Source organism: Populus euphratica, unplaced genomic scaffold, assembly GCF_000495115.2.
Source record: "Populus euphratica unplaced genomic scaffold, PopEup_1.0 scaffold22.1, whole genome shotgun sequence".
NCBI classification, from domain to species: domain Eukaryota; kingdom Viridiplantae; phylum Streptophyta; class Magnoliopsida; order Malpighiales; family Salicaceae; genus Populus; species Populus euphratica.
Genome location: NW_011499863.1, coordinates 2,112,241 through 2,139,743, shown reverse-complemented (window position 1 = coordinate 2,139,743; position 27,503 = coordinate 2,112,241). Strand labels below are relative to the sequence as shown.

Below are 27,503 nucleotides of genomic sequence, written 5' to 3'. Positions count from 1 at the left end.
AGTGTTAATTTTAAAAAAAATTAAAAAAAAAACTAATTTAAAAAAAAATTAATCTCATAAGAATAAATATTTACTCGGCTGTGTTTACTAAATTTATTTATTAAAATATTTTTTTATTCAATCAAACAATTATAGAAATAGAAACACAAATTAAATTAATTGAATAAAATAAAATGAGAAAAAAGAATAGTATCCAAGGCTGCACATATTACAAATATTATTTGAAATGATATATTTTTTTTTTCAAAAGTGAAGTTTATCGATATAAAATGATAAAAAATATAGATAAATCAGAAAAATTCTTCAAAATTTAAATGCATGACCAAAAAAATATTTTTTATTTAAAAAAAGCTCTCTAAAAAAATAAAAGAGAGAATGAGTATTAGTTAGGGCCCCCGTGCATATGGAAAAAAAATATAAAAATAACTTTAATTTAAAAAAAATAAAAAAAAATGGTTACGCAATATTGGACCTAGAAAGTCAGATAAGCCTGCCTGTCTTATTTAATTAGGACCCGCACAAATGGGCTCCTTTTTGTATATGGGGCATACAATATGTGATTCACCCCAATTTGTTTTGAAAAGAAAAACCCAACGACGCGTCGTTTTTTAGCCAGATTTTGGCTAATATAGTGGCTAAAAAATTAAGACTTAAATTTTTTGATCCAAAAATCTATTTTTCAACTTATGATGGAGTGCAGATGCTCAGAAAGCTTTTGAGCTAATTAAAGAAAAGTTGTGTACTGCTCCAGTTTTAGCACTTCCAGACTTTGCTAAAACATTTGAAATAGAGTGTGATGCTTCCGGAGTTGGAATTGGGGCTGTTTTGATGCAAGAAAAGAGGCCGATTGCATTCTTCAGTGAAAAGTTAAATGGAGCACGTTTGAACTACTCTATTTATGACAAGGAGTTCTATGCTTTGATTCGAGCTCTGGAGGTATGGCAGCACTACTTGTTGCCAAAAGAATTCGTTATTCATACTGATCATGAATCCTTGAAGTATCTTAAGGGGCAAAGCAAGCTGAATCGAAGACATGCTAAATGGGTGGAGTTTATGGAGTCATTTCCTTATGTCATAAAGTACAAGAAAGGGCAAGTTAATGTGGTTGCTGATGCTCTTTCTAGGAGGTATGCACTGATCTCTATGTTGAATGCAAGGCTGATGGGTTTTGAACAAGTGAAGGATCAATACGCTAATGATTCCTACTTTGCTAATGTGGTTACCGAATGTGCAAAGGGAGCTTGTGATGGGTTCTTTATGCATGAAGGTTACTTGTTCAAAATGGGCAGAATGTGTATTCCTTCAGGTTCATTACGGGAGTTGCTTGTGCGAGAGGCTCATGGTGGTGGTCTTAGTGGTCATTTTGGGGAGAAGAAGACTTATGAGTTGCTGAAAGAACATTTCTTTTGGCCTAGCATGTTACGGGATGTGCACAAGGTGATTGAGAGATGTGCTATTTGCAAGAAAGCTAAGGGTAAAGAGAATGCATATGGGCTGTATATGCCGTTGCCTATTCCAGAGCAACCGTGGATGGATGTTAGCATGGACTTTGTACTGGGGTTACCGAGAACACAGCGTGGAAAGGATTCAATAATGGTTGTGGTTGATCGATTCTCCAAAATGTCCCATTTCATTCCTTGCAACAAAACTGACGATGCTGTACATGTAGCTGATTTGTTCTTTCAAGAGATTGTTCGTTTGCATGGAGTTCCTAAAAGCATTGTCTCTGATCGTGATACAAAGTTCTTAAGCTACTTTTGGAAGACTCTTTGGAGGAAGCTAGGAACGAAGTTACTTTTCAGTACGGCATGTCATCCACAAACTGATGGACAAACTGAGGTAGTAAACCGAACTTTATCTTCTTTGTTACGAGCTGTTATACATAAGAATTTGAAGAGTTGGGATACTTGTTTGCCTATTGTGGAGTTTGCATATAATCGTAGTGTGCATGGGGCTACAAAATTTTCACCATTTGAGGTCGTGTATGGCTTTAATCCTTGTGTTCCTATTGATCTTGTTCATATTCCAATTGATGAGAGGACATCTATGGATGGAATTAGAAAGGCAGAATTGATGAAGAAACTACATGAGCAGGTTCGATTACATATTGAGGAGAAAACAACAAAGTATGCTAAACAAGCTAACAAGGGGCGGAAAATGGTTAGGTTTGAACCTGGTGATCTTGTTTGGATTCATCTTAGTAAGGGCAGATTTCCAAGCAAACGCAAGTCCAAGTTGATGCCAAGAGCTGATGGTCCATTTCGGATTATAGAGAAGGTGAATGATAATGCGTATAAGGTAGATCTTCCTGGTGATTACAATGTATCAGCTACTTTTAATGTGAAAGACTTGACTCCATACTTGGATGATGACGACGATTATGATTTGAGGACAAATCATTATCAACCCGGGGCTGATGATGTGCATCATGGGAATGATAATCCATCTCGTAAAGGTAAATCAAATATGCAAGAGGATTCAGATGGTCCAATGACAAGAGCGAGAGCGAAACAACTACAAAGGACCTTGACGAGTCAGATTGGAATGATTGAAGCTGCGTCGGAGTTAAAATTTGGCAATCAGTTTCAAATTGGTTCAAGGGTGCTTATTTGCCTACAATTGGAGCTTAAAGATGGGAAGAGCCCTTAATGGTTCTTTTGATGCTGGACTACTTGAATTTGGGTTGATAATGCAAATAAGTTAAGAAATTGATGCTGTTTACGTCAGAACAGTAGATAAATTTGAACCCGAATTTGAAGTCATCCATTGCATGTGAAAACAAGACTAATCTAGGTGGATTTCAAGTTCAGAACGTGATCTTTCCAGATTGTCCAACCATGATTGCATTGGACTTTTGTGCAAGAAGTTATAGCCATTTTAAATTCGGTCTGTTTATGTTTCAATTAAAGTCAGAAAATGTGTGCTAGTGTAATTTGTCTGGTTACTTTGTCAAAGTCCAAGTTTTGGGCTTGATTTCTGTCATGTTGAATTTTCCTAAGTGTGGAGGGATGTTCCATTATAAATATGGCATCAGAATATGTAATAAACAACTTTTGGCCAATATTTGAACTTAATTCCGAGAATTAAGAGTTATTCTTCCAAATTGATTTGTGAAGAACCCTACCTGACTTATCACTCTTCAATCACAAAGAGTGTGGCGTCAAAATCCTAGATTGATCTTTGTGGCGTCCAGATCGACTTATCAAAGTATCACTCTAGTTTATCCTCCATTTTTATTTACCTTAAAAATACTATAATCTAGCCTAAACACCAGAAGAAAGACAATACAACCAGACCCATCCTTCATCCATTTTCGTCAGATTCATTGTTGCCGATTTTTGAATCATTCACGGCACAACATCTGGTATCAGAGCATCAGTTGCGATCTAAGGCAAGAGCTAGAAACAGAAGAAAGGCTTGCTGGAATTGCAATTGATAAACTTAGTTATGGCTGGAGATAAAGAAGATTTGCCAAGAGGGTTAAGTTTAGAACAGGCACAGGTTATGGGCTTACAACGATCTCATGCTGAGATTCGGGATGAAATGACTGGAATTCGTGAACAGTTGCATACCCTTATGCAAATGATGCAAAGAAATAATTTGCAACCCCAGCAGAGGCAAGCACTTAGGGTGCCACGAAATGATTTTGTAGAAGCTGATGGAGATCCAAATGGGGATGATGAGGCCGACGACAGGGGCAGACCAAGAAGACAGAATAATAATCCTCCTAGTGGTCTCAAACTTAAGATTCCACCGTTTCGAGGAAGTAGTTCACCTGAGGAATACTTGGAATGGATTCAGAAGGTTGAAAAGGTGTTCGAATGGTATGAATATTCTGAAGAAAGGAAGTGCAAGGTGGCAGCACTTGAGTTTACAGATTATGCTCTTTTATGGTGGGAAAACTTAAAGATTCAGAGGAGAAGGGATGGAGAAGAGGAGATTAGAACGTGGGCAACTATGAAAAGAGTGATGAAGAAGAGATTTGTTCCTGATTACTATAAACAAGAGCTATACATCAGACTTCAGACTTTGCGACAAGGATCTTTAAGCGTGGAAGAGTATGTGAAAGAGTTTGAGTTGCTACAGATTCGATGTGAATTGATGGAACCCCAAGAACAAACAATAGCTAGATTTCTTGGAGGGTTGAGGAAGGATATAGCTAATGTGGTTGAATTGCAACCGTACATCTTCCTTGAGGATGTTATAAAGCTTGCAAGTCGTGTAGAGAGGCAGCAGAAACGAGGAGGTGTCCGAACTAGTGTAACTACGTCAAGTACGACAAGGGACAGATCTACGCCTACTCGAACATGGAGCACACCTAAACGAGATGAGAAGGTGGAGGTCAGCAAGGGGAATACCAGTTCTGATTCTTTAAAGGGAAAGGAGAAGGTGACAGAACCTCCACATCCAAGGAGGTCACGAGACATCAAGTGCTTCAAGTGCTTAGGACATGGGCACATTGCTTCAGAATGTCCAAATAAAAGGGTAATGATATTGCATGGGGATCATGGAGAGCTGATCAGTGGAGATGAGGCTGAAACTGAAGATGAAGATGAGGCACAAATGGAACAGGAAGAGGATTTCGAACCAGTGAAGGGAGATTTGTTGGTTGTGCAACGGGTTCTAAATGCACAAGTTGATGTTAGTGCTGAGCAACGTGAGAACATCTTTCATACTCGATGTCAGATTCGAGATAAGGTGTGTGGGATGATCATTGATAATGGAAGTTGCACTAATGTTGCGTCAACTACCTTGGTGGAGAAATTGGGCTTAACTACCATTCCACATCCCAGACCGTATAGTTTGCGATGGCTGAATGAGAATGGGGAGATTCGGGTGACAAAGCAAGTTCTTGTGCCCTTTTCCATTAAAACCTATCATGACGAGGTTTTGTGTGACGTTGCGCCGATGTCAGCTAGCCATTTGTTACTGGGTCGTCCATGGCAGTTTGATAAGGATGTGACCTACAATGGACGAAAGAACACTTATTCTTTCATGCTGAATGGAAAGAAGGTGAACTTGTTACCATTGAGTTCTCAACAGGTTAGAGAGGATCAGTTACGAAGCCAACAAAAGGAGGTGCAATCACGTAAGGGGCTGTTGTTAGCCAAAAAAGGCGATATCAAACAGGCATTAGCTTCGACGGGGGTTGTTTTCATGATCTGGGCAAAGCAATTGCTACAAGTAGAAGGACTGGACTTACCAACACAGATTAAGGAATTGCTAGAAGAATTTAAAGATGTGTTTCCAGATGAATTACCTAAAGGGTTACCGCCTATTCGTGGAATTGAGCATCAAATTGATTTGGTGCCGGGAGCTTCACTTCCTAATAGACCAGCATACAGATGTAATCCAGCGGAAGCAAAAGAGATTCAAAGGCAGGTTGGTGAGCTTGTAGAGAAGGGCTATGTTCGAGAATCACTTAGTCCATGTTCCGTACCTACTTTGCTTGTACCAAAGAAAGATGGTACCATGAGGATGTGTATGGACAGCCGTGCTATCAACAAAATAACAGTTAAGTATCGATTTCCTATACCCAGACTTGATGATTTGCTTGATGAGTTGCATGGTGCTGCATTGTTTTCTAAAGTCGATTTGATGAGTGGTTATCACCAAATTAGAATGAAAGAGGGAGATGAATGGAAAACAGCATTTAAAACTAAACAGGGGTTATATGAATGGATGGTAATGCCGTTTGGGTTATCTAATGCGCCTAGTACATTTATGAGGCTTATGAATCATGTTTTGAGGAAGTATATTGGGCTGTTTGTTGTAGTATATTTTGACGATATCCTAGTGTATAGCAAGACCTTTGATGATCATGTGAAGCATCTTAGAGTTGTGTTTGAAACTTTGCGAGATTCTAAGTTGTATGGGAAACTCACAAAGTGTTACTTCTGTAAAGAAAGTGTCGTGTTTCTTGGATATATTATCTCTAGCAAGGGAGTTAAGGTTGATGAGGAGAAAATTGAGGCAATTCGGGACTGGCCAAAACCTGCTAGTATCGCTGATGTGAGGAGTTTTCATGGTTTAGCTTCTTTCTACAGGCGATTTGTGAAAGATTTCAGCTCTATTGTTGCTCCTATGACAGAATGCTTGAAAAAAGGAAACGAGTTTAGATGGAGTGCAGATGCTCAGAAAGCTTTTGAGCTAATTAAAGAAAAGTTGTGTACTGCTCCAGTTTTAGCACTTCCAGACTTTGCTAAAACATTTGAAATAGAGTGTGATGCTTCCGGAGTTGGAATTGGGGCTGTTTTGATGCAAGAAAAGAGGCCGATTGCATTCTTCAGTGAAAAGTTAAATGGAGCACGTTTGAACTACTCTATTTATGACAAGGAGTTCTATGCTTTGATTCGAGCTCTGGAGGTATGGCAGCACTACTTGTTGCCAAAAGAATTCGTTATTCATACTGATCATGAATCCTTGAAGTATCTTAAGGGGCAAAGCAAGCTGAATCGAAGACATGCTAAATGGGTGGAGTTTATGGAGTCATTTCCTTATGTCATAAAGTACAAGAAAGGGCAAGTTAATGTGGTTGCTGATGCTCTTTCTAGGAGGTATGCACTGATCTCTATGTTGAATGCAAGGCTGATGGGTTTTGAACAAGTGAAGGATCAATACGCTAATGATTCCTACTTTGCTAATGTGGTTACCGAATGTGCAAAGGGAGCTTGTGATGGGTTCTTTATGCATGAAGGTTACTTGTTCAAAATGGGCAGAATGTGTATTCCTTCAGGTTCATTACGGGAGTTGCTTGTGCGAGAGGCTCATGGTGGTGGTCTTAGTGGTCATTTTGGGGAGAAGAAGACTTATGAGTTGCTGAAAGAACATTTCTTTTGGCCTAGCATGTTACGGGATGTGCACAAGGTGATTGAGAGATGTGCTATTTGCAAGAAAGCTAAGGGTAAAGAGAATGCATATGGGCTGTATATGCCGTTGCCTATTCCAGAGCAACCGTGGATGGATGTTAGCATGGACTTTGTACTGGGGTTACCGAGAACACAGCGTGGAAAGGATTCAATAATGGTTGTGGTTGATCGATTCTCCAAAATGTCCCATTTCATTCCTTGCAACAAAACTGACGATGCTGTACATGTAGCTGATTTGTTCTTTCAAGAGATTGTTCGTTTGCATGGAGTTCCTAAAAGCATTGTCTCTGATCGTGATACAAAGTTCTTAAGCTACTTTTGGAAGACTCTTTGGAGGAAGCTAGGAACGAAGTTACTTTTCAGTACGGCATGTCATCCACAAACTGATGGACAAACTGAGGTAGTAAACCGAACTTTATCTTCTTTGTTACGAGCTGTTATACATAAGAATTTGAAGAGTTGGGATACTTGTTTGCCTATTGTGGAGTTTGCATATAATCGTAGTGTGCATGGGGCTACAAAATTTTCACCATTTGAGGTCGTGTATGGCTTTAATCCTTGTGTTCCTATTGATCTTGTTCATATTCCAATTGATGAGAGGACATCTATGGATGGAATTAGAAAGGCAGAATTGATGAAGAAACTACATGAGCAGGTTCGATTACATATTGAGGAGAAAACAACAAAGTATGCTAAACAAGCTAACAAGGGGCGGAAAATGGTTAGGTTTGAACCTGGTGATCTTGTTTGGATTCATCTTAGTAAGGGCAGATTTCCAAGCAAACGCAAGTCCAAGTTGATGCCAAGAGCTGATGGTCCATTTCGGATTATAGAGAAGGTGAATGATAATGCGTATAAGGTAGATCTTCCTGGTGATTACAATGTATCAGCTACTTTTAATGTGAAAGACTTGACTCCATACTTGGATGATGACGACGATTATGATTTGAGGACAAATCATTATCAACCCGGGGCTGATGATGTGCATCATGGGAATGATAATCCATCTCGTAAAGGTAAATCAAATATGCAAGAGGATTCAGATGGTCCAATGACAAGAGCGAGAGCGAAACAACTACAAAGGACCTTGACGAGTCAGATTGGAATGATTGAAGCTGCGTCGGAGTTAAAATTTGGCAATCAGTTTCAAATTGGTTCAAGGGTGCTTATTTGCCTACAATTGGAGCTTAAAGATGGGAAGAGCCCTTAATGGTTCTTTTGATGCTGGACTACTTGAATTTGGGTTGATAATGCAAATAAGTTAAGAAATTGATGTTGTTTACGTTAGAACAGTAGATAAATTTGAACCCAAATTTGAAGTCATCCATTGCATGTGAAAACAAGACTAATCTAGGTGGATTTCAAGTTCAGAACGTGATCTTTCCAGATTGTCCAACCATGATTGCATTGGACTTTTGTGCAAGAAGTTATAGCCATTTTAAATTCGGTCTGTTTATGTTTCAATTAAAGTCAGAAAATGTGTGTTAGTGTAATTTGTCTGGTTATTTTGTCAAAGTCCAAGTTTTAGGCTTGATTTCTGTCATGTTGAATTTTCCTAAGTGTGGAGGGATGTTCCATTATAAATATGGCATTAAAATATGTAATAAACAACTTTTTGGCCAATATTTGAACTTAATTCCGAGAATTAAGAGTTATTCTTCCAAATTGATTTGTGAAGAACCCTACCTGACTTATCACTCTTCAATCACAAAGAGTGTGGCGTCAAAATCCTAGATTGATCTTTGTGGCGTCCAGATTGACTTATCAAAGTATCACTCTAGTTTATCCTCCATTTTTATTTACCTTAAAAATACTATAATCTAGCCTAAACACCAGAAGAAAGACAATACAACCAGACCCATCCTTCATTCATTTTCGTCAGATTCATTGTTGTCGATTTTTGAATCATTCACGGCACAACACCATTTTCTTTCAATTATCATATCAATGCCAAATGTATCCTCATGAAAAGACAACCTTACCACTCCAAATTCTCAAAATCTTAAGTCTCAGCCCCTAACAAATTAATATCAACATTGAGGAGCGTATAATCTTAAGTCTTAAATTCTCAAGTCTCAAATTCTCAAAATCTCAAGTCTCAGCCCTAACAAACTAATATTAACATTTAGCATATTCAAGAGTGTAGAATCTCAAGTCTCGACTCTCCACTCACCAGCAGCACAAATATATAACATATTCTCATCTTTTCTATCTTGTTTTATTATATAGAAGAGAGCATGTTTTTTTCCTGGCTCCATACAGTGTTGTTATTGTTAATGGTCATATGACTCCTATCATTTGTAAAACATCACATGTGCATCTCTGGCAAATGCAGTGTTGTTGTTGTTGTTATTGTTGTTAATAGTCTCTATCTGTTGTTTTATATGACAAATAATCTTTAAAAAATCCCATTAGTAACTTGCGTTGTACTAACTTACATTATCCCTTTCATTGAATTATTTGTTTAGCACAAAGTTTGTACAAAGAAGGAAAATTAGGAATATGAAAAAGTTAAGTAATTTAGCAGTGGTACTGTAGTGCTTATAAGATTTTAATATTTTATTGCTAGACGCTTCAAGTTCTCTCAGTTCATCCAAAACCATCTGCCTATTTTTGCAATCTATGTTATAAAAGCCTTGATCATCCCTGCAATCACATATATTCAACAACAGCTTTTTGAAATCTTGCATGAAAAATTTAATTACAAAATACAATCTCATATGAAACTAATCGAGCTGACATCGCTATCTAATTAATTAGTATATACCTTTTTCATTAGGGTTATGTAATTTAGCATAAAAATAAAAAGATTTCAAAATAAGCTTTTAACAGCTGGATGCATGGATCCCTTTTTATAGCTAACACTAATAAGATGATCACTAGGATAACTGGATAGCATATCAAAAGCAATAGCTTTTAGTTTGTGTGTTCAAGTTAAGCTCCTGCTGCTGCTAACCTAGAATCAAACTAGTGTGTGTGTTTTGACTAGCTAGGGTTGTCTTCTCTATGAGTATATAAGCATATTTTGCCCCCATATTAGAACACTTTTCCATCTTAAGGCTTATTAGGTAATGTTTATTAGCAACAAAATGACCCAATTCATCACTGCATAGAAAAATCAGAAATTTGATCCAATTAGCAATCACTTCTCAACAGTCTTTCATCACATAAAATTTAATTGGACGACGTGAGGAACAAGAAAGTATAAGATGCAGACCCAAGCCAGCAAATACTGTATTTGAAAAACTGGAAAACAAAACAAAGATATTGACTATATTTCTAAACAATCAAAGGGTCCTATTTTATCAGTTGTTTCATGCTTATATTTCTTTGTTGTTTAGCTATATGTTTCTTTGTTGTTTAGCTATATGTTTCGTGCAAAACTTAGTGTCATCAATTTATTTCACATATTTTTAGGACTAAACTTCTATTGAAAATCATTGAACAAGTAGAACAATAATGTTAGAGAGTTTATGATATGTGACTTTATATAATTATATCAACAAGTAAAATAAAATATTATTAATTAAAAGCATCTTCCTATCCAATCCACTTACTATCCAATTCACTTAGATTTGTTTATTTTTAGAATATGAATAAAGATCGGTGAACTGAAAAGAAATGAAAACAATTTTAATCTATATGATTGAACTTACAATTTAATTAAATTTTATTTTTATTTTAATTATGTTATATTATTATATATTACTTGACTAAATTTTATAAATTAATTAAAATATTTTATTTATGATTTTATAATTTAAATTTATATTGAGTTTATATTATATATTTGATGTTATGTTTAAAAAATATTTTTAACTTTGTAGTAAATAATAAAGTATTTGATTTTGACTATGTCAGATAAAATCATGATAGCTGACTGATATTTTTCTTTTCCTTTTATTAATATCTATCTGTTTTAGGGATTGAGTCTTTATACAGAGCCAAAAGAAAAACGAAGGGCCTTGCTGGGATGAGCAAGGTGTAAAACTGTTGTTAAAGCAAAAGGATTAAGATGGGAATTTTTGATGGGTTGCCCATTCCTCCTGAGAAAGCATTAAGTCGTTTAGTTGCCCATTCCTCCTGAGAAAGCATTAAGACGTTTATTTATTTATTTCATGGTATTTTTGTAGAAGTGAGTATAATGCAAGTGTTTTACCATGTCTATAGACAACTTTTCTTCGGTTGGAGTTTTGGTTTGGAGGGTAGATTTCATATTTACAATCGAAGAAAAGGCCCACTCCAGGCAAAGTATTTATTTCTCGAGACCAACAGGCAAAAGCTAAAAAGAAAAAGAAGAAACTAACGACAGCTAGGAAGTCAAAAAAATGGGGAAGAAGCAAAAACGCAACAGTGACAGTGACGAAGACGAAATATTTTACCACCGCTACTCCTCCGCCACCACGTCATCACAACACCCAACTTCCTCCACCAAAACCCACGGCGGATCCGGCGGTTTAGCACCATCAAAATCAACCCTGTACGTATCCAATTTGGACTTCTCCCTTACAAACTCAGACCTCCACACACTCTTCTCCACCTTCGGCAAAGTAGCACGTGTAACTGTCTTAAAAGACCGAACAACACGGAAATCGCGCGGTGTCGCATTCATCCAATTCGTATCTCGCAGCGACGCGGTCACCGCCGTTGAACAGATGGACAAGAAGATTCTCAATGGGAGAACTCTGTCGGCGTCGATTGCAGCAGATAATGGTAGAGCGGCGGAGTTTATTAAGAAGAGGGTTTACAAGGATAAGAGTAAGTGTTATGAGTGTGGAGAAGATGGACATTTGAGTTATGAGTGTCCGAGGAATCGATTGGGGATTAGAGAGAGGCCTGTGGTGAAGAGAGGGAGGGGAGGCAGTGGTGGAGGCGGCGGCGGCGGCGGAAGGGGCGGGGCAGATTGGGAGGAGGAGGAAGAAGAGGCTGAGTTTGAGGAGGAGAAGTGGGCTGCGGCGGTGGATGGAGGGGTGGAGGAGAGGTTGTTGAAGGGGGGAGAGGTGGAGAAAAAGAAAGTGAAGGTTAAGAAAGCTAGTTACTTCAGTGATGAGAGTGATGAAGAGGAGTGATTTCTGGGATTCTTTTCGGAGGTAATGTTGATTTTCTTGATATTAAAGTATGAGTTTTGATCATGGTGGTGAAAAAATTTGGAATAAGTTTTGAGTTTCTAAAATTTGTCTATATATTTTTGATGTGATGTTTAGTGAATGTGTTGCTTTTCCTTCTGGTCATTAGGGCATGTTTTGGTTTGCTTGAGTTTACATTTAAGTTGGTTGTACAGTTCCTATGATGATTGGCATGTTTTGCTTTGTTTGAGTTTGGGTTTTTCGGTTATGTTAATTTGTTTTAATGGAAGATTGGGTGTTTGTTGGATTGTGTAATTGATTTGATGTTTGATTAATATGTAATCTTCCTGTTTTTTTTTTTTTTCCAGTTACTGTGTTTTGGTGAGGGAGGGAAGGAGGTTATAGCATGTTATTACTGATACTGGAGATTACCTTCTTAGAGTTTAAAAAGAACACTGGCTAGTGTTAGTGAAAAACAGAGGATTCAATTTGATCATCTGTGATTGATATGGCATTTGTTGCGTCTTTGGTTTTTTTGTTATGACTTGTGGATGACAGTTGTGTTCTGTTTTTTTGATGGAGGAGCATCTTTATGCTGGTTAGTGTTACTGAAACTAGTTTTGAGATTGATGTTCTTGGATTGTGAGGGAAATGCTGGTGAATCAGCTGTGACATTTGCTCGTCTGATATTCCATGGATAGATGTTCATTTTGATAACATTAGCTTCCAAGACATTTAGCAATCGGGGAGAAAAAGTTTCCCCCTTTTTTTGTGACTGCTATTAAATACATGAGAATTGATGTTTCTGCTCCTTGGTTAGAGCTTTCTACCTACTTTCTTGTCTGGCAAGAGGTTGGGGGTGGTTCGTTCTTGCTGCAAAGTTAGAAGAGCTGAAGCCCAGAGAGGAAACCAAGAAATATGTACTTGTCACGTTAAACATGAGAATTGACTGTGAGATAGAAGTAAATTTTGTTTTTTTACTCTTTTTTTTTTTTGTCAAGAAATATGTATTTGTAAACACATTGAGTGTGAAGATCAGTATAAAGACTTCCTAGATTTTTTCACCAGTGCCCTCGACCTTTTGTTGCTTGTACAGAGCTTGAAAACACTTACATGGTTCAGGAAAATATTCATTTGGAAGTGAAGTAAATATGTATCGTTTGTTGAGTCATTAGCATTTGCACTTGGAGGAACAAACTTTGAATCTTCGTCATTTAACTCACTGGGAATTCCTGCAAGGGACAAGCGAAGAACTTTCATTCAAACGTTACTATGAAGATGTAAACCTGAACTGTGTTGGGTTTGTATGATATGCACAAGATGCCTTAGCATATTCGAGATATCAATAATCTTCTATGAAGTTTTAAAGAGCTGGGAAGGTATCTTGGGCTGGCCTTTGAAGTCATTTATCTGGGCCCCAATATGGGCTGTGTTCCTGGTGAGTGGGAGATTATTATACTACCAGGCTTTGTTGAGTTCGGCCTCTCTCAAATAAACCCAATTTACTTTTGAAATATCTACCGCAGAACTTGGCTGTCGTCAGCATTGCACCCGTTTGTGCAACCTGTCTAGAGGATTTGTAATCTGGGCCATGCATATACAGGGAGAATTCAAATGCTCTGAACCGTACAAACACGCACACAGTATTTGTAACTGCTTTTGAGCATGCGAATCATGCTGTTGTGTGAAAATTGTGAAGTTAGTTTGTCTTGCTCCTTCGGAGTTTAGAGAGTCTATAACTATCCGGTGGTTGGTTCGAGACAAAGCCTGTGGTAAAGGCAAAGCCAGTTGAAGCCTCAAAGTCAAGAGTGCATGTTGTGTGTGAAAATTGGAGGGAACTAAAGAGATGTCACTGTTTGTTTTGGTGCCGATTTTCGTTTAGTTTCTTTTACTTGATTCCTCTCCAACATGCAACTAAACGAATATCATGTCTTGGCCGAATGTGAGGATTGGAGGGAATTAAACAGGATTGTTTTGTTCTCTTCTTACTGTTTAATTTCCTCCAATATCTCATGTCTGACCTCTTCATTTATAATTCTCAGATATGTTTTTATCTATGGTTCTCGGATGCGATCTTGTTTCTTTTTCAGTGTGTGAGGATTGGATTAAACTGAACAGATTAAAATTGTTCCATGCTTTTTGTTTGGTTTCATAAAAAATTTCCCACCCTGCCTCAAGCACAACCTAGGTTGCAAAGACTTTGGGATTCATGGTAGCTGAGACTCGTTTAGAATACTTTTTTTTTTTTTTTCAAAGCTTTTGACCAACTCTCTTATTTGGCAGGTCAGAGGCGATCATTTTTCAGATCGATAGTCGTTAGCATTCGGAGAGGAGCCACCCTGGCTTGCAGCCAGAATTGTGAAGAGTGTATATCTTGTCGAAGCTCAAAGGGAGAGTCTTGTGTTGAATTTCTTCCATCGGAGGGGAGAATTGCAAATTTACTTCCAGTTGGAGTCTTGTCGATGATCACACATATAGTTGAATTCTGTATGTCTGATTTATCAGCAATATTGATACAGACATGATATATGAGAATGTACTGTGAAATATGTATCTGCAATGCATTGAATAGAAAGATCAGTATAAACTTCTAGATTTCAGTTTTGTGTGTAATCTTGCTAGTACTCAGCCTCGCTTCCATGGTTTGTGCAGTAACGGGATTTGCTATGATAAAGCTTTGGAAGCAGGTTTCGGCTCCTGCTTCTCTTACTTGTTGATAGTGATATTTCTCTTTCACCATGAAAAAAACATTATCCATTCTGTAATATATGAAGTGATGTAGATAGCAGTTTTCAATACAGTAATAAATATTCTGAAAAAAAAAAAAAAAGAATTCTTCCAACTGATGAAGGCAGCTGTGACTACTTCTCTGATAAATCACAATCAATGAGAACTAGATTGTCCTGGAAACTCCAAAAACTACAGTCTCATTGAGAAAGTAAACTCAAGCCTTCAATTATCTGTTTTCCTTTTGCTTATGTTGAGATAGGTTGATCTGCCGTCTGCACAGGAAATTATATTATATTCGTTGGTGAGAACTGAGAAGATGCAGGATGTTTGCTTAGGAGTTTACTGAAATCAGCAAGATCAGCTTACCAGCCAGAATTCTTTCTATTAATTTTTGCAGTGATTTATCAGCACTGTTTGGAACAAGAGCTGCAAATACATCTGGTTCTAGTGCTGCATATAGCCAAAATGACAGGTTTACGCTTGTTGAATAATTAGTAAACTTACAATTTTCATCTATTAACTAACTAGAAATTCCTGCAAGCGACAAGTGAAAAACTCAACTGAAGCAATACTAATCAGTGAACTTTGAAAGGGAGCCAAGGAAACCTTCAGCAGATGCTCTTGATGGGTGCTTAAGCTTCATGTGATGGCCAGCATCTCTTGTTGATAGAGAAGAAACTGGTGATATCTTTGAGGTTGGGTTTGATGAATCCGAAGGAAGCAAAAGATCATGGGAGTTTAAACAATGGTTGGTTGAGAATTTAACAGCAAAAGCCATGAGAGCAATCACTTCTTTTCCTGGTCTTTTGGGAGTTTAACTGTTCACATACTCCGTTGCTCTATGTTCTTGATAAAAGTAGCTAAGGTTTGCATCTTTTCCAGTTTTACTGTTCCCAGTATCTTCCAACGTGTCCAACAATAACTTGCCACGTCAAATTATGCAAATAGGTTTATGACGTGGGTCCTAAAAGATTTTTTTGGACGCCCATTGGAGACCAAGTTCTAATTTAATTGATATGTATATATGTGCTTCCTAAACATAATTATTAAATTCGCCCCAACTTGATGAGTCAATCCAATGCACCATAATTTATAATTTGATTCAGGTCCAGATAAAACCTAACTAACTATTTTAACTCCAAGACATCAAACAAAATCACTATTACTAATATAACTCAGATATATATATTTTTTTAAGAAAATTATTTGAAAAAATATTGTTTCATTAAAAAAAACCTCTAAAACAACTTTGTTTTGAAATAAACTTGAATTAACTCATTGATCAAAAAATTAATCTGACCAACCCACAACTTGTTGTGAGTATTGAAACAAGTTAGATCACACATCAGGTATGATAACTAATAACTAGTATCGTGAATAAAAAATGTTACAATGAAATTACATGGTAAAATCAAGTTAAATTTTATCCTCAAATAACAGGAAAACGATGGCCCGACATTCAGTACAAGGATCGTTTTGTCCTAAATAATCTTATGTTACCTCAAAAATAGGTTTTTCATGCTTTGCATGGCAATAATCTCGTAACGGCAGTGAACTACGACAGTGGCCCATATGGTAAGGTGGTAATCTGCAAACAGTGGCATCTATGTCCTCTCAATATCGGGCTGAAGGAAAACTCTCAAGTACAAGCTGGCCCAAAGCGTGCGCCACTGTAGGTAGTTGTGGACAAATGCTGCAGTCTCTAGTTGATATATCCCGATAGCATGCTGTTAGATGCTAAAATTCCTCAAACAGATATTTGCAATGTAAGATTTTCAGCACAATGCATAAACGATATAACAGTCAGGTAAGAAGACATGCATCCATAAAACTCTCTGATTCTAGAAGTCTATAACCTTCAGAGAATCAAAAGGCAAGATACCACATTGTCTAGGATTCTGTTTGACCCGTGAGAAAAATGATATTTACAAGCGTAAAGGGAAACCATGTATTACGGTCACTCTTACTAAAGCTAGATAAAAGGCAATCACATCTCAGCAACCAATTGTTGGGGCTCCTGTGTGACTTCCGACAATTTGCCTTGAGTCCACCTCTTCAGCATCTCTAATGAAGCCTCGGGCTGGTCCATGGGAACCATGTGCCCTGCATCGTGGACCTGTTGGCAGATGCATTGTGCAACTAGATTAGCACTGATTATAAAATAGAAGCTATCATTTTTGGCAAAAAAGTCTGAAACTAATTGTTTTGAGAGAAAGAGAGAGACCTTAAGGAATGCGAGAGGCCCATAACTTTTCAGCACTCCAGCTTCTGAACCACTAACTTCAAAGGGAACTTCAGGAGATGCCACAAACTCTTTCTGACCATACCACTCCATGGCATGAACCCATCTTGAATTACCTGCTCATATAATATTCAACCTTAGCCTTGGATAAAGGTTAAATAAATGAAACTCGCTATACCCTAGTAGTTGGTATTACTTACCGAGCCAGTTGCAGATGAGATCATATTCTCCAGCATACACAAGCAACTTGACTCCATCCTCAAGGAGAGCAGGAATGCCCACTTCGAGATTCCTCATCCAGTCTGTAAGCATTGCCATGTAGACTGTAGTGCTACAGGAGACAAAGTCTATATCCCCAACACCAAGTGCCTCCTTAACAGATTTCTGGCCCAGAAATTTCTCCATATTTGAGAAGTCATAGCAGAGGCTCCCCTCACATTTCTTTCTAACATCATAATACTGCAGAAAGAATATATCAATGCTTGTAATTTTTTGGTTGTTTGTTACACATGTATTCAGCACGCACATTATTTTCATGTCTATGAAAGTGACTCTGATTAACTTCCCCGAGAACATATTTTAATGAATACAGAGAAGAGTTCCTTCAAGGAGAGGGAGGTCCATTGGAATTTGAAAAAAAAATGATGCACATGAACACTCCAACAGGAGGGTTTATGAGGTCTTACATTTATATTACCAGCAACTGATAAGATGCTGCTGAATATGGTATTGCAAACTAAATAGGAGGCCAAGCAAGAGACTGTACCATCAGTGCCTGAGACAGAAAGCACATGTTCAAGCAAGGAACCACGGAGCTAAAAATCAACAAAATAGGACCTCATGCACTAAGAAAACTTCAAAGTTTGAAACAACTAATTGGATTGATACAAAAATATGTGATCTAAAAACAATGAAACAATCAAGAAGGAAATTGATCTCTGAAAGGAATTGGAGCAAATTGAGATGCAACAATACCACAAAGCTTTATTGCCACTTCACAGACTGGAACTATCTTGTTGATGCGATCATGCTCAACTTGTTTAATTATTCCCATATCCAGTGCATAATCTGTGTATGCTTTATATTGGATTGCAGGATCAGTAAGCCCATTACCAATGGCAAATCCCTGCTCAAAATTATGAATTGCAATTAATAAAAGTTATACAAATCCATCAAAAGTCAGTATTAAGCAAAATCATTTATATACCTTGAGGTTTACATGAATTCCTTCTTTAGCTTTGTTTCCTTTGTGGACCCGAGCTGCAAAAGCAGGAATATAGTGTCCAGCGTATGATTCTCCAGTTATGTAGAAGTCATTCTCTGCCAATTCAGGATGCTCCTCGAAGAAGGCCTGGTGCCATACAAAGAATGCACTTAGTCCTTTCAATATGTTGCGTTAACAAATCTCAATCATTTCAAAACAACCACCCTCCAATCCTTTCACGTTTCACAGTGTATGTTTAGTGTCCCAAACTAAGACTAGCATTCAGTATAGTAAAACTTTAGCAAATACAATTCTTTCCTCAAGCTATTAATATATTAGAAGTTCATGGGATACCAGAATATCATGCTTTATCTCATTTCTTATCACAGGGAAATACGGGATAACTAACCTGTAAGAAGTCATATAGATCATTACTAACTCCACCTTCATTGTGACGAATGTCACGCCTATCACTACTATAACTGTATCCAGTACCAGTGGGTTGGTCAACATATAGAAGATTTGACACCTGCAAAATCATCATAGCAACATGTTAATTCTCTTGTCAGCAAGCAGGCAAGTTGCAGTTTTCCCAACCTCGTTAATGAAAAGGAATAGCGAACAGAAGTGGAGTTAATAGTGCTAGTGACAATTTTCCCAGAAAGCAGCGTAATTTTTATTTGTGCCTCATGTACATGCTAATAAACCATCACGACCAAACCAATGCACTAAGAACCAAGTTACAGTGATCCAGGACACAGAAAGCGCAACTGGGAGCCTAGGTGAAGAAAAACAAAATTTTAAAGTGCAATTATAATTATTTTGGTGGCAAATATTCACAAGATGCAATCAAGAAACTTAAACCAAATAAAACTAGTTGTTCACCAAGCAGCTAGTTTAAGAGTTGCCACAATGAAATCATGCAAATTGCAAAGTTTGTAGGTTGAACGGCTACAAGATAACTACAGGACATATCAATGGATTGTTACCCTAGGTCGATTACTGGCCAAAGTTTGTTAAATGATACACAATATGAAACACACTTTTAATAATATCGGGTAAGAAATTGGATATTTGCTTCATTTGGCATAACATGATATGATTTTTCACAAATCATATTTGCTAAACTACAGCAAACTTTAAAAAAAGTTAGGAACATGAAGGAAAAGACTGAAACTATAGTCCAATATTAATTATGGCATCGGCTTAAGAGATTTAACAGCATCTTACCTTGTCCCAACCATACTCATTTCGCACAAGTGACAGGTTATTTGCAATAGTGTAAGGACCATTTTCATAAAACATAGCCAATTCACTGCTACACCCTGGTCCTCCTGTCAACCAAATGACCACAGGATCCTTCTTGCTGGTCCTTGATTCAAAGAAAAAGTAGAACATCCTGCAAACCACAATTACACCAATAAGTCACCAGTAATTAGAAACCAACAAACAAACTTTTTAAAAGAAAAACCTCCGAAATATTATACTTCACACAAAATGAAAACCTAATCAGACATTCATTACATCATCATCATCATCAATCATCGGAAACCAACTAAATAAAATATTCCACTCTCTCAACTTTCAACAAAATCAAACATCCAATTACACGACACATTAAAAAAAATCTCAAATAATCACCAATCCACTTAATCTCCAACCTAAAAAATTCAACCTTTACCCAAAACACAAAACTTCAAGCAAAATCAAACATTCAACTACATAAAACATAAAAAATCTCAAATAATCACCAATCCACTTAAACACCAACCTCAAAAATTCAACCTTTACCCAAAAAAACAAAACTTTAACCAAAACAAGCAAACACAAAAACCAACATAACCCATCTCCCCAAAAAGAAAACCAAAGAAAAAAACCTAGGGTTTTTAAAATCAAATACCTAGCATCATGAGAATGCTCAATCTTGTAATAGCCAGCATGATGCCCCAAATCATCAACGGTAAAGCTTTCTTCCTCGTCACCAACTACATCAGGAAACCTAAATTTCCTCTCTACAATCCTCTTATTGTGCCCTGACTCGCTAATAGCACCAGCACCATCATCACCACCGCCGATCACAGCTAATAGCCCCCCCCCCCCCCCCCCCCCCGCCGATCACGTTGACTTCTGATTTTGGAAACAAATTCAGCTCCCTTATCATCTTCCCTGCTTGTACAGACGGGAAATTCGACCTCTCAAGATTGAGATAAGGATTGTCTGGTATTCTCGCGTGAGATATCGCGATAAGTGACAGGAGAATGACAGAAAGGAAATTCAGGTTCTCCATTTTTCAGGTTCTCCGGGAATGGAGTGACAGAAACGAAGGTAAGATCTTTATATAGAGGAAGTGTACTTTAGTTTGTTTTGAAGAGGGATACGTGGCGAAAGCGAAACTGCTAGTCTTTAGAGGCCTTTTGGGAACACGCGGCGTTTTTTATAAATTAAAATTTTTGTTTATTTAATTATTATTTTTTTGTTTTTAGATAGTTTTAATGTATTAATATTAAAAATAATTTTAAAAAATTTAAAATAATGATATTGTAATATATTTTTTAAAAATATTCTAAAAAATAATTGTTATTCCATTCTTCAACTCTCTTTTATGATTTTAAAAAATGTTAGTCGTTAGCTTATGTGTAGGTTAAAGTACATTTTAGTTCTTATAGTTATGGCTCTTTAATATTCTATTTGAATCTCCTGGTTAAAAATTCCTTTGATGCCTAGTTTATTTAGTGAGAAGTGAATTGTTTTTGAAAAATGAGTTTCAAGAAAAATAATTCTTTTAAAAATAATTTCAAAAAAAAATTAATTCCCTTTTAATGTTTAGTTTATCATGATAAGCCTAAAATAATTTTTTCATGTTTAAGAATGTAATGAAAAGTGAGCAAAATATATTTTATTTTTTAGTTATTAAACTCTTTAAAATATATAATTTTTTTAGTTTTTAATTTCCTTAGGTATCATCTTTTCATTTTAATTTATTTTGTCATAACTTGGTTGTGTAAAGAAAAACTACCGGGTGAATATAGTGTTAACATATTATAATTTAAAGCAAGTAAACGCAAGGATAAATTTATCTGTGTTTGTGTTCGATGCAATAATAGACAAGGAAAAAAACAAGGCGTTTTTGCGACCAAATTCATGCCAAGTCTCTTTTTTATGGGACAGTCTTGAATAAAATATTACATTTGTATCATGGATCACCGTATCAACAATGTTCAGAAACAATCATAAATTACGAGGTCGTCTTAGAAGGTGGAGAAGAGTTGAGAAAATAGTCTCATTAGATGTTGTTGCATTCAATAATGCTTGCACAATCCGACAAATTGGAGAATCTAGAATTCACAACGAGAACATTTAACTATGGGAATATAAGTGGAATATCTGAACAAATACAAGGACTAAATTAAACTTTCACCCTGTGTTAGGGAGCAAGGGAAACGTCAGGGAGACGACGTGTTGGTGTTGACGATGATGTGGTGTCTCTTTTGCTTTGGATTGCGGGCGGTAAGATAGAAGGGGTTTTTATTATCAATAACTCAAAAGTCTTTTATTAATTCATTTCAGACAAATCATTTATTCTTCAGATTAGTATATTCATAAAAAGGTTTTCTCTTGGATTCGAACTTGATATAGTAAAATAAGAAACAAATCTGTTTACCATCCCACAGTGCTAATCTCCTAGAGGCAACAGGGAAGTTTGGAAAAAAACAAATATTTTTTAGAATCGACGACAAATTTTGATTCTCCCATATGATTTTTTTTTTTAAAAAAAAGCAAGATTAGAGATGTTTATGGATGAATTGTCAACACTGCAACACTTCGCAGACAAAATCAATGCCATTACATTGTCATGAACTAGTTTTATATTAATATCAGCAAAGAAAGTAGCAGCTATATATTAACACGACTGAATCACTAGCAATTTTATATAGTATCATGAAAAATTTGGAAGGAATTGCCTAACTTGCAAAGTTGTGCATCATTCTCCATGCGATGCCAATGCTATCAAGAACTGAACGAATGGCTTTCACAGTGAATATGCATCATTTTAGCATTGTAGTCGAACCACTCTTTTAAAAGACTTGTTTTTTTCTATTTAAAAAGCTTCAAATTAATATTTTTTTTTAGGATTTTTTTATTGTTTTAATATGCTCTTAACAGGCAGGTTGTTTGCTACCAACCAAAGTAAAATTGCATCTGGGATCTGTAATCCAGGTGAGGATAAGCAGGAAATGAAAAATCCTTGCTAGTCTAATTTGAAATCAATTTCAGGTACATGGCTTTCCATATCAGATTCTACATGGAAGAATCAGTTTCAAGAAATCAGGCTGCCTTTTCGGGTTGTCAAAAATCTGTGTTCTTTACCTTCTATAGTCTCTGTTACAGTAGAATTAAAACACTGTCATCGATTATTTAATCAAAGAGGCCTTCATCATGCCATATATCAACTAAAAAATCTACCATCTCCTGCAAAATTCAACAATCAATTGAATTGTGATCAACAACTGCTTGAGAAAATACGCGTAAAACTATGTGGAATGTTCTGAATGATCTCAAAGAATCACCAGTCCAAAATCTTTAACCATTGCACATGCTCATGCACACTATGACTAAAAGAAGATTCAAAACCAACAAACAACAAAACTCATCTAGTGCAAGTATGTTTGTCAGAAGAGAGCTTACTGGTAAAGGGATTGGCTCAGGGAAGGGCTCGTGAGTTGAGAGCAAATCTTCATAGGTTGTTGACCAGCTGCCAGAAAAAAAATTCTGCTGTTATGTTTCATCTACCAGCATGTGTGGCTCCAAGGATGCAATGTTTGATCCACCATCTCATGTGAAAAATGCTCAAAGATAGTATTTCTTATATTCTCTCATATCGGTTCACACTTAGGTAGGACCATAAGTGGTAATGATCACTAATTTGAGTAGGTACAAGAAAAAAAATTAATAAACAATATCATAATGTCATGAACCAACAGAATATACAAACAAATTGGGAGGACATTAGCGCAGTAGTTAAGGGGAAAAATAACAACCGAGACCACATATGATAACATGAGCCATCAGAATACACAAACTAACTAGGAAGCCTGAACTTTCTCTTGGCGGTGTGGCCAGTGTAATGCTGTTAGTCCTACTTATGAAGCCACTTACTAAAAATTCTTTTTTTGTTTCATGTAGGTTTGGGAAGGACCAAAATAGTCCATCAACTTCCTACTTAACTAAGCTGGTACATGCATTTATTCCTGGCGCTGAGTGCAGCAGCCAGCAAAATGCATTTCCATCAATTCATCACACTCTCCAAACCTTTTAGTAGTCTCCATTAACCCTGGTAGGGAAGTGCAATTGTTATCCTTATTCTTTCCCTATTTAATGACAAGAAAAGTTCTACTTCATGCACCTATGAAAATACGATATATGAAATTATTCAGACTAAAGAGCTTCAAGGCTTATTGATGTTAAAATCTCTTGGCCACATAAATAGAGCCCATAGCATTCAAGAAGCTTTACAAATGATTACCTTATAATTGGGTCCTTAACCATTCTTTGTGGCTGTTGAGATTGATCTCCAGTCCACTTTCTTCTGCTCTCATGCCATGCAATTGCAGCTAGACAGTTAATTTGGACAGGTTATGCTCATAGAAAAGAATATTATGCATTGAAAGAAACAGGAAAGGATAAATATGAATAGACAAAGGCTTGTTATTTGGATTCACAGTAGGAGAGAAAGATGCAAAACAGTCTCAAAACCATAACCAGAGAGGTATTTACCTTTCGAGACTTTCAGACTTGACAAAGAAACCTATACGATGCATTGATTTAGAAGGGAATACCAAAAGTTTCCGGGCATTATGTTGCGCAGAACATAGTCAATAGTATTTACTCAGATTACTCCGTGATAGTCAAGGTTGGAGAAATAAACTTCTTTAGTCTTTCTCCTTAAGAAGCACAAGTTCTCAATGGGCATCATGTGTATATTTTACACAGCAAATGAAATCTCCAACACCACTTCTAATTAAAAAATATTTTACCATGCAAAAGTGATTTCCAACTCCAAAAAAAAAAGAAGTATAAAAACTCACATATACAAGAACCCTAAAAACCTGCAGATGTAAGACTATATAAAAAACTTGTGTCAAGCAAAATCACCAAGTAAGTTGTTTTGATGAAGATATGCTAGGCAAGTGATGAATCTAGTGAAATTTGACATTTATTACTAAGGCGAGAGACTAACCATGATTGATGAACACGGAAGCACTCTTCTCTTTTTCTGTGTGCTCGTGTTCTCCATTGGTAGATGTAGAATGCTCTAACGGTTGCTTCTCGTTGGTATGGGAGCGTACAGGATTTACCTCCATTGGCTTTAAACTGAATGAGCATTCCCTACGGCACTAACAGAATAACTGTTGACTAGTAGTCCTTTTAACAAGTTCCTTCAGGGATTTATCAGAAGATATAGCTACTTGGAATGAAGCAAGGCTTCCAGAACAACTGCTTAGCATAAAATAGTCCTTCTGTGTGATTGGCAAATCAAAAAAGAAAGGAAACAGTAAGGAAATATGAGTCAGAATGTCACTTGAATACCAAGTGGCATGCTGGAAAAAAGTAACCACATTCTTCACGCTGGACTAAATATTAAACTAAAGCCAATTTTTCCATTAATCATATTTCTCTTCTTTCTGCAAAATCAATAATCTGTTAAATTTTTCTTTAAATTAATCACTAAAAGTTCCAGAGTCCACTTATGTTAACACAACAGAAGTCCCACCCTAGAAAAGCAGATGCCTTGGTCTAATCAGTATTCATACCCATCCTCTATCCTTCTTTCTAACATAAGATTCCTTGCGGGCACATAACATGTAAAGCGTTGCTTAAACCAAAGACATCATTGTTTGTCAGGCATCATTAGAGATGTTCTTTTCATCTAAATTCACAACAAAATTTTATTCTCACAGTCAACACAAATTCAGATCTGTTACAAAAGTATCAGCTTTTCCGAATATAAACCCACAAAATGGAATCACTATATATTTAAATTTAGTTCTTCACATCCCCACCAAGCCACTAAGAAAAAACAAGACAAAGGACCAACCTTTCCATTGCACAATTCACTAAGTTGGGCGCCAAATATTCAACTCAAATTCCACCATGCTACTATGCAATTCCTCGTTCTACAAATCAAATAATCTTTAACACAATAGATTTCAAGAACCGCATCATTCAATTAACTAAATTTCGCATTCTTAAAGCCAGTCTTCTTTTGCTCATTACATTAGCCACAGTTTCCCTACTTTTACACTGCTCTTCCTGTTTTCTTCTTGTTTTTTTTCAAAAAAAAAAAAGCAAAAATACTGTATCCAATAGGTGCTTAAAATGTGAAAACAAATCAAGCATAGCAGACCGTACAAAACAGACACAAGACTTGAAAAAACAAACCCCATGAGCTCAAAACCATATCCAGAACCCAAAAACATGTCCCAGATTTAACAAAGCATGCATTTAGCCAATCTTTTTTTTCTTTTTTGTTAAAAATAACAAATCCATTATGGTTTAAAAACGTAATCTTAAGCAAAAAGAAATCAAAAACCCAATAAAGAATTGCACCAAGAAAGAAAGAAAAGGTTGGGCCATACCTCGCTGCAGATTCTTTACAAACGCATTGGATTCTTTTAGTGCTGAATCTAAAGTGTTAATTTTAGAGAGGGAGAAAGAGAAGGGGTAAGGAAATAAGGAGAACGCTCGGTTTTGACTTCTGATAGTTGTTGGCTCATGGTATGGTAATAATAATATAATAATCTTTGTATTAAAAGTAGAAGTCATTTTCTCCGGCTCAAGCCTGTTCGAGGAATAACTATAATATTTAAAAATATTTTTTTAATATTTTTTTTCATTTTATATCTGTCTATCGTATAAGTAATCAATCCTAAAACACACCAAAATTTCTCTCTCTTTTGCTTTAATTTTTTTCTAACAAATATAAATATTTCCAGATCATCTTTCCTATTAAAAATTTAAGACTAAATCTGTCTTGGATTATCTATTTCTAGATTAAAGTTTTTTATTTAATTTTTATTTAGTATTTAATGCAATCTCATTCTTACCTTAATTTTAAACCCTGATGGGTAAAAAAAATGTCTTTTTAATATCTCTTTCCAGCTGACGCGGATTTGATTCGGAATATTTGGAGTGGTTGAGCTAAATTGTCTTTGTACCATAGCGACTGATATGCCCTTCACCTACTTCTCAATCCGATGAAAGGTGTATGATCAATGGGTGTCTTGGTCATTTCAAACTTGCACCGACCAAAGTTAACTTAGATTGTTTTAATTATACATGAAATTTAATTATAAAAATTAATTTTTTTTAATATTTTATAACTTTTTTAATAGGTATCACACCTAAATCTCGACATTTAAAATAAACACACAAATGAGTGTTTGTTTTTCCCTCGAAGACAACTTGTTTGTTAGAGTATTTTTTTAAATTAATTTTATATATAAAATATTAAATTGATACTTTTAGAAAAAAATTCTAATTTTAATATGTTAATGTTAAAAATATAAAAAAATTATTTAATATATTTTTAATTAAAAATTATTTTCAAAAATTATACTTCAACATGATATCAAATACTTATTTAAATATATAAAAAGCGTATTGGGGAATGCAATGAAAATCATGTTTTTTAAAATTTAATTTTTTTTTAAATAATTTTTTAATATATTTTTATGTCGTTTTGATATTAAAAATAATTTTAAAAAATAAAAAAATTATTTTAATATATTTCTAAAATAAATACTTTAAATTATTATCATTATTATAATCTCAAACAGGTCAAAAATGGTCAAAAATAAAGTTAAATAAATAACTTATTTTATATTTAATTATATCTTATTTTTTGTTGTGGTCTTAGCATCTATATCATTTATTATGTTTTTTATTTGATGAAAGGGTATTTTAGAATCTAACTTAATTGTTAATTAAAATTAAGTTTTTCTATACAAAATTTATCATAAATATTAGTTTTAAGATTTAAAATTAAAAAATCAAGAAAGAAAAAAAGTAAAATTCCCTCACCACCAAGCAATTGAAAATGTACAATTTATTAGTACCTTAACTGACAAGAAATCTTGTAAAATTGAATCGAGTTACTGTGTTTATTAGATTTCCAGGACTAAAGAAGGTTATCTTCATTTGTCCTTTTGCTTGAACAAACCATCACCCCTAAGTAACAGTGCTTTGATGCCACATGGACTCACCGTGTCTTCTGATTAGATATTCTATCCCGAACCACTTACAATAAACCGACCTTAGCTCAGTTGGCAGAGCGGAGGACTGTAGTTGTTTCTGTAATCCTTAGGTCGCTGGTTCGAATCCGGCAGGTCGGA

General features: G+C 35.9%; 4 protein-coding genes and 1 non-coding gene across 6 annotated transcripts in view; 2 read left to right on the top strand and 3 right to left on the bottom strand.

Annotated features, from left to right (window-relative positions):
- The window catches only part of U11/U12-31K (RNA recognition motif and CCHC-type zinc finger domains containing protein), a 19,711-nt gene extending 5,167 nt beyond the window's left edge, over positions 1 to 14,544 (top strand). Inside the window, exons 2-4 of the mRNA XM_011026077.1 lie at positions 10,793 to 10,926; positions 11,061 to 11,959; positions 14,219 to 14,544. Of these exons, the coding sequence (XP_011024379.1) occupies positions 11,198 to 11,938 (741 nt within the window). The 5' untranslated portion in view covers positions 10,793 to 10,926; positions 11,061 to 11,197 and the 3' untranslated portion in view covers positions 11,939 to 11,959; positions 14,219 to 14,544. The remainder of the gene's footprint in view (positions 1 to 10,792; positions 10,927 to 11,060; positions 11,960 to 14,218) is intronic.
- On the bottom strand, positions 14,411 to 15,666 carry LOC105125561 (uncharacterized). Its single transcript, XM_011026078.1, has 3 exons — positions 15,272 to 15,666; positions 15,032 to 15,115; positions 14,411 to 14,937 (listed from the first exon to the last, which is right to left on the bottom strand). Exons 1-3 carry the CDS (start codon positions 15,441 to 15,443, stop codon positions 14,888 to 14,890), a joined length of 306 nt encoding a protein of 101 aa, XP_011024380.1. The 5' UTR covers positions 15,444 to 15,666; the 3' UTR covers positions 14,411 to 14,887.
- A 757-nt stretch (positions 15,667 to 16,423) lies between these two features.
- Positions 16,424 to 20,442, bottom strand: LOC105125556 (serine carboxypeptidase-like). Its single transcript, XM_011026071.1, has 10 exons — positions 20,231 to 20,442; positions 20,012 to 20,190; positions 19,342 to 19,510; positions 18,521 to 18,640; positions 18,115 to 18,258; positions 17,883 to 18,033; positions 17,594 to 17,682; positions 17,108 to 17,366; positions 16,890 to 17,023; positions 16,424 to 16,781 (listed from the first exon to the last, which is right to left on the bottom strand). The coding sequence occupies exons 1-10, from the start codon at positions 20,396 to 20,398 to the stop codon at positions 16,653 to 16,655; spliced, it is 1,542 nt and encodes a 513-aa protein (XP_011024373.1). The 5' UTR covers positions 20,399 to 20,442; the 3' UTR covers positions 16,424 to 16,652.
- A 1,780-nt stretch (positions 20,443 to 22,222) lies between these two features.
- LOC105125555 (uncharacterized) lies at positions 22,223 to 25,890 on the bottom strand. 2 transcript variants are annotated; one of them, XM_011026070.1, is made up of 6 exons: positions 25,749 to 25,890; positions 25,208 to 25,286; positions 24,350 to 24,629; positions 23,636 to 23,723; positions 22,798 to 22,864; positions 22,223 to 22,581 (listed from the first exon to the last, which is right to left on the bottom strand). In XM_011026070.1, the coding sequence occupies exons 3-6, from the start codon at positions 24,471 to 24,473 to the stop codon at positions 22,528 to 22,530; spliced, it is 333 nt and encodes a 110-aa protein (XP_011024372.1). In that variant the 5' UTR covers positions 24,474 to 24,629; positions 25,208 to 25,286; positions 25,749 to 25,890; the 3' UTR covers positions 22,223 to 22,527. The 2 variants fall into 2 exon arrangements, with proteins under 2 accessions (XP_011024372.1, XP_011024371.1); XM_011026069.1 differs by lacking the exon at positions 25,208 to 25,286.
- A 1,529-nt stretch (positions 25,891 to 27,419) lies between these two features.
- TRNAY-GUA (transfer RNA tyrosine (anticodon GUA)) lies at positions 27,420 to 27,503 on the top strand. The gene is given in 2 exon segments: positions 27,420 to 27,456; positions 27,468 to 27,503. It is a non-coding gene; the product is annotated as a tRNA-Tyr (tRNA).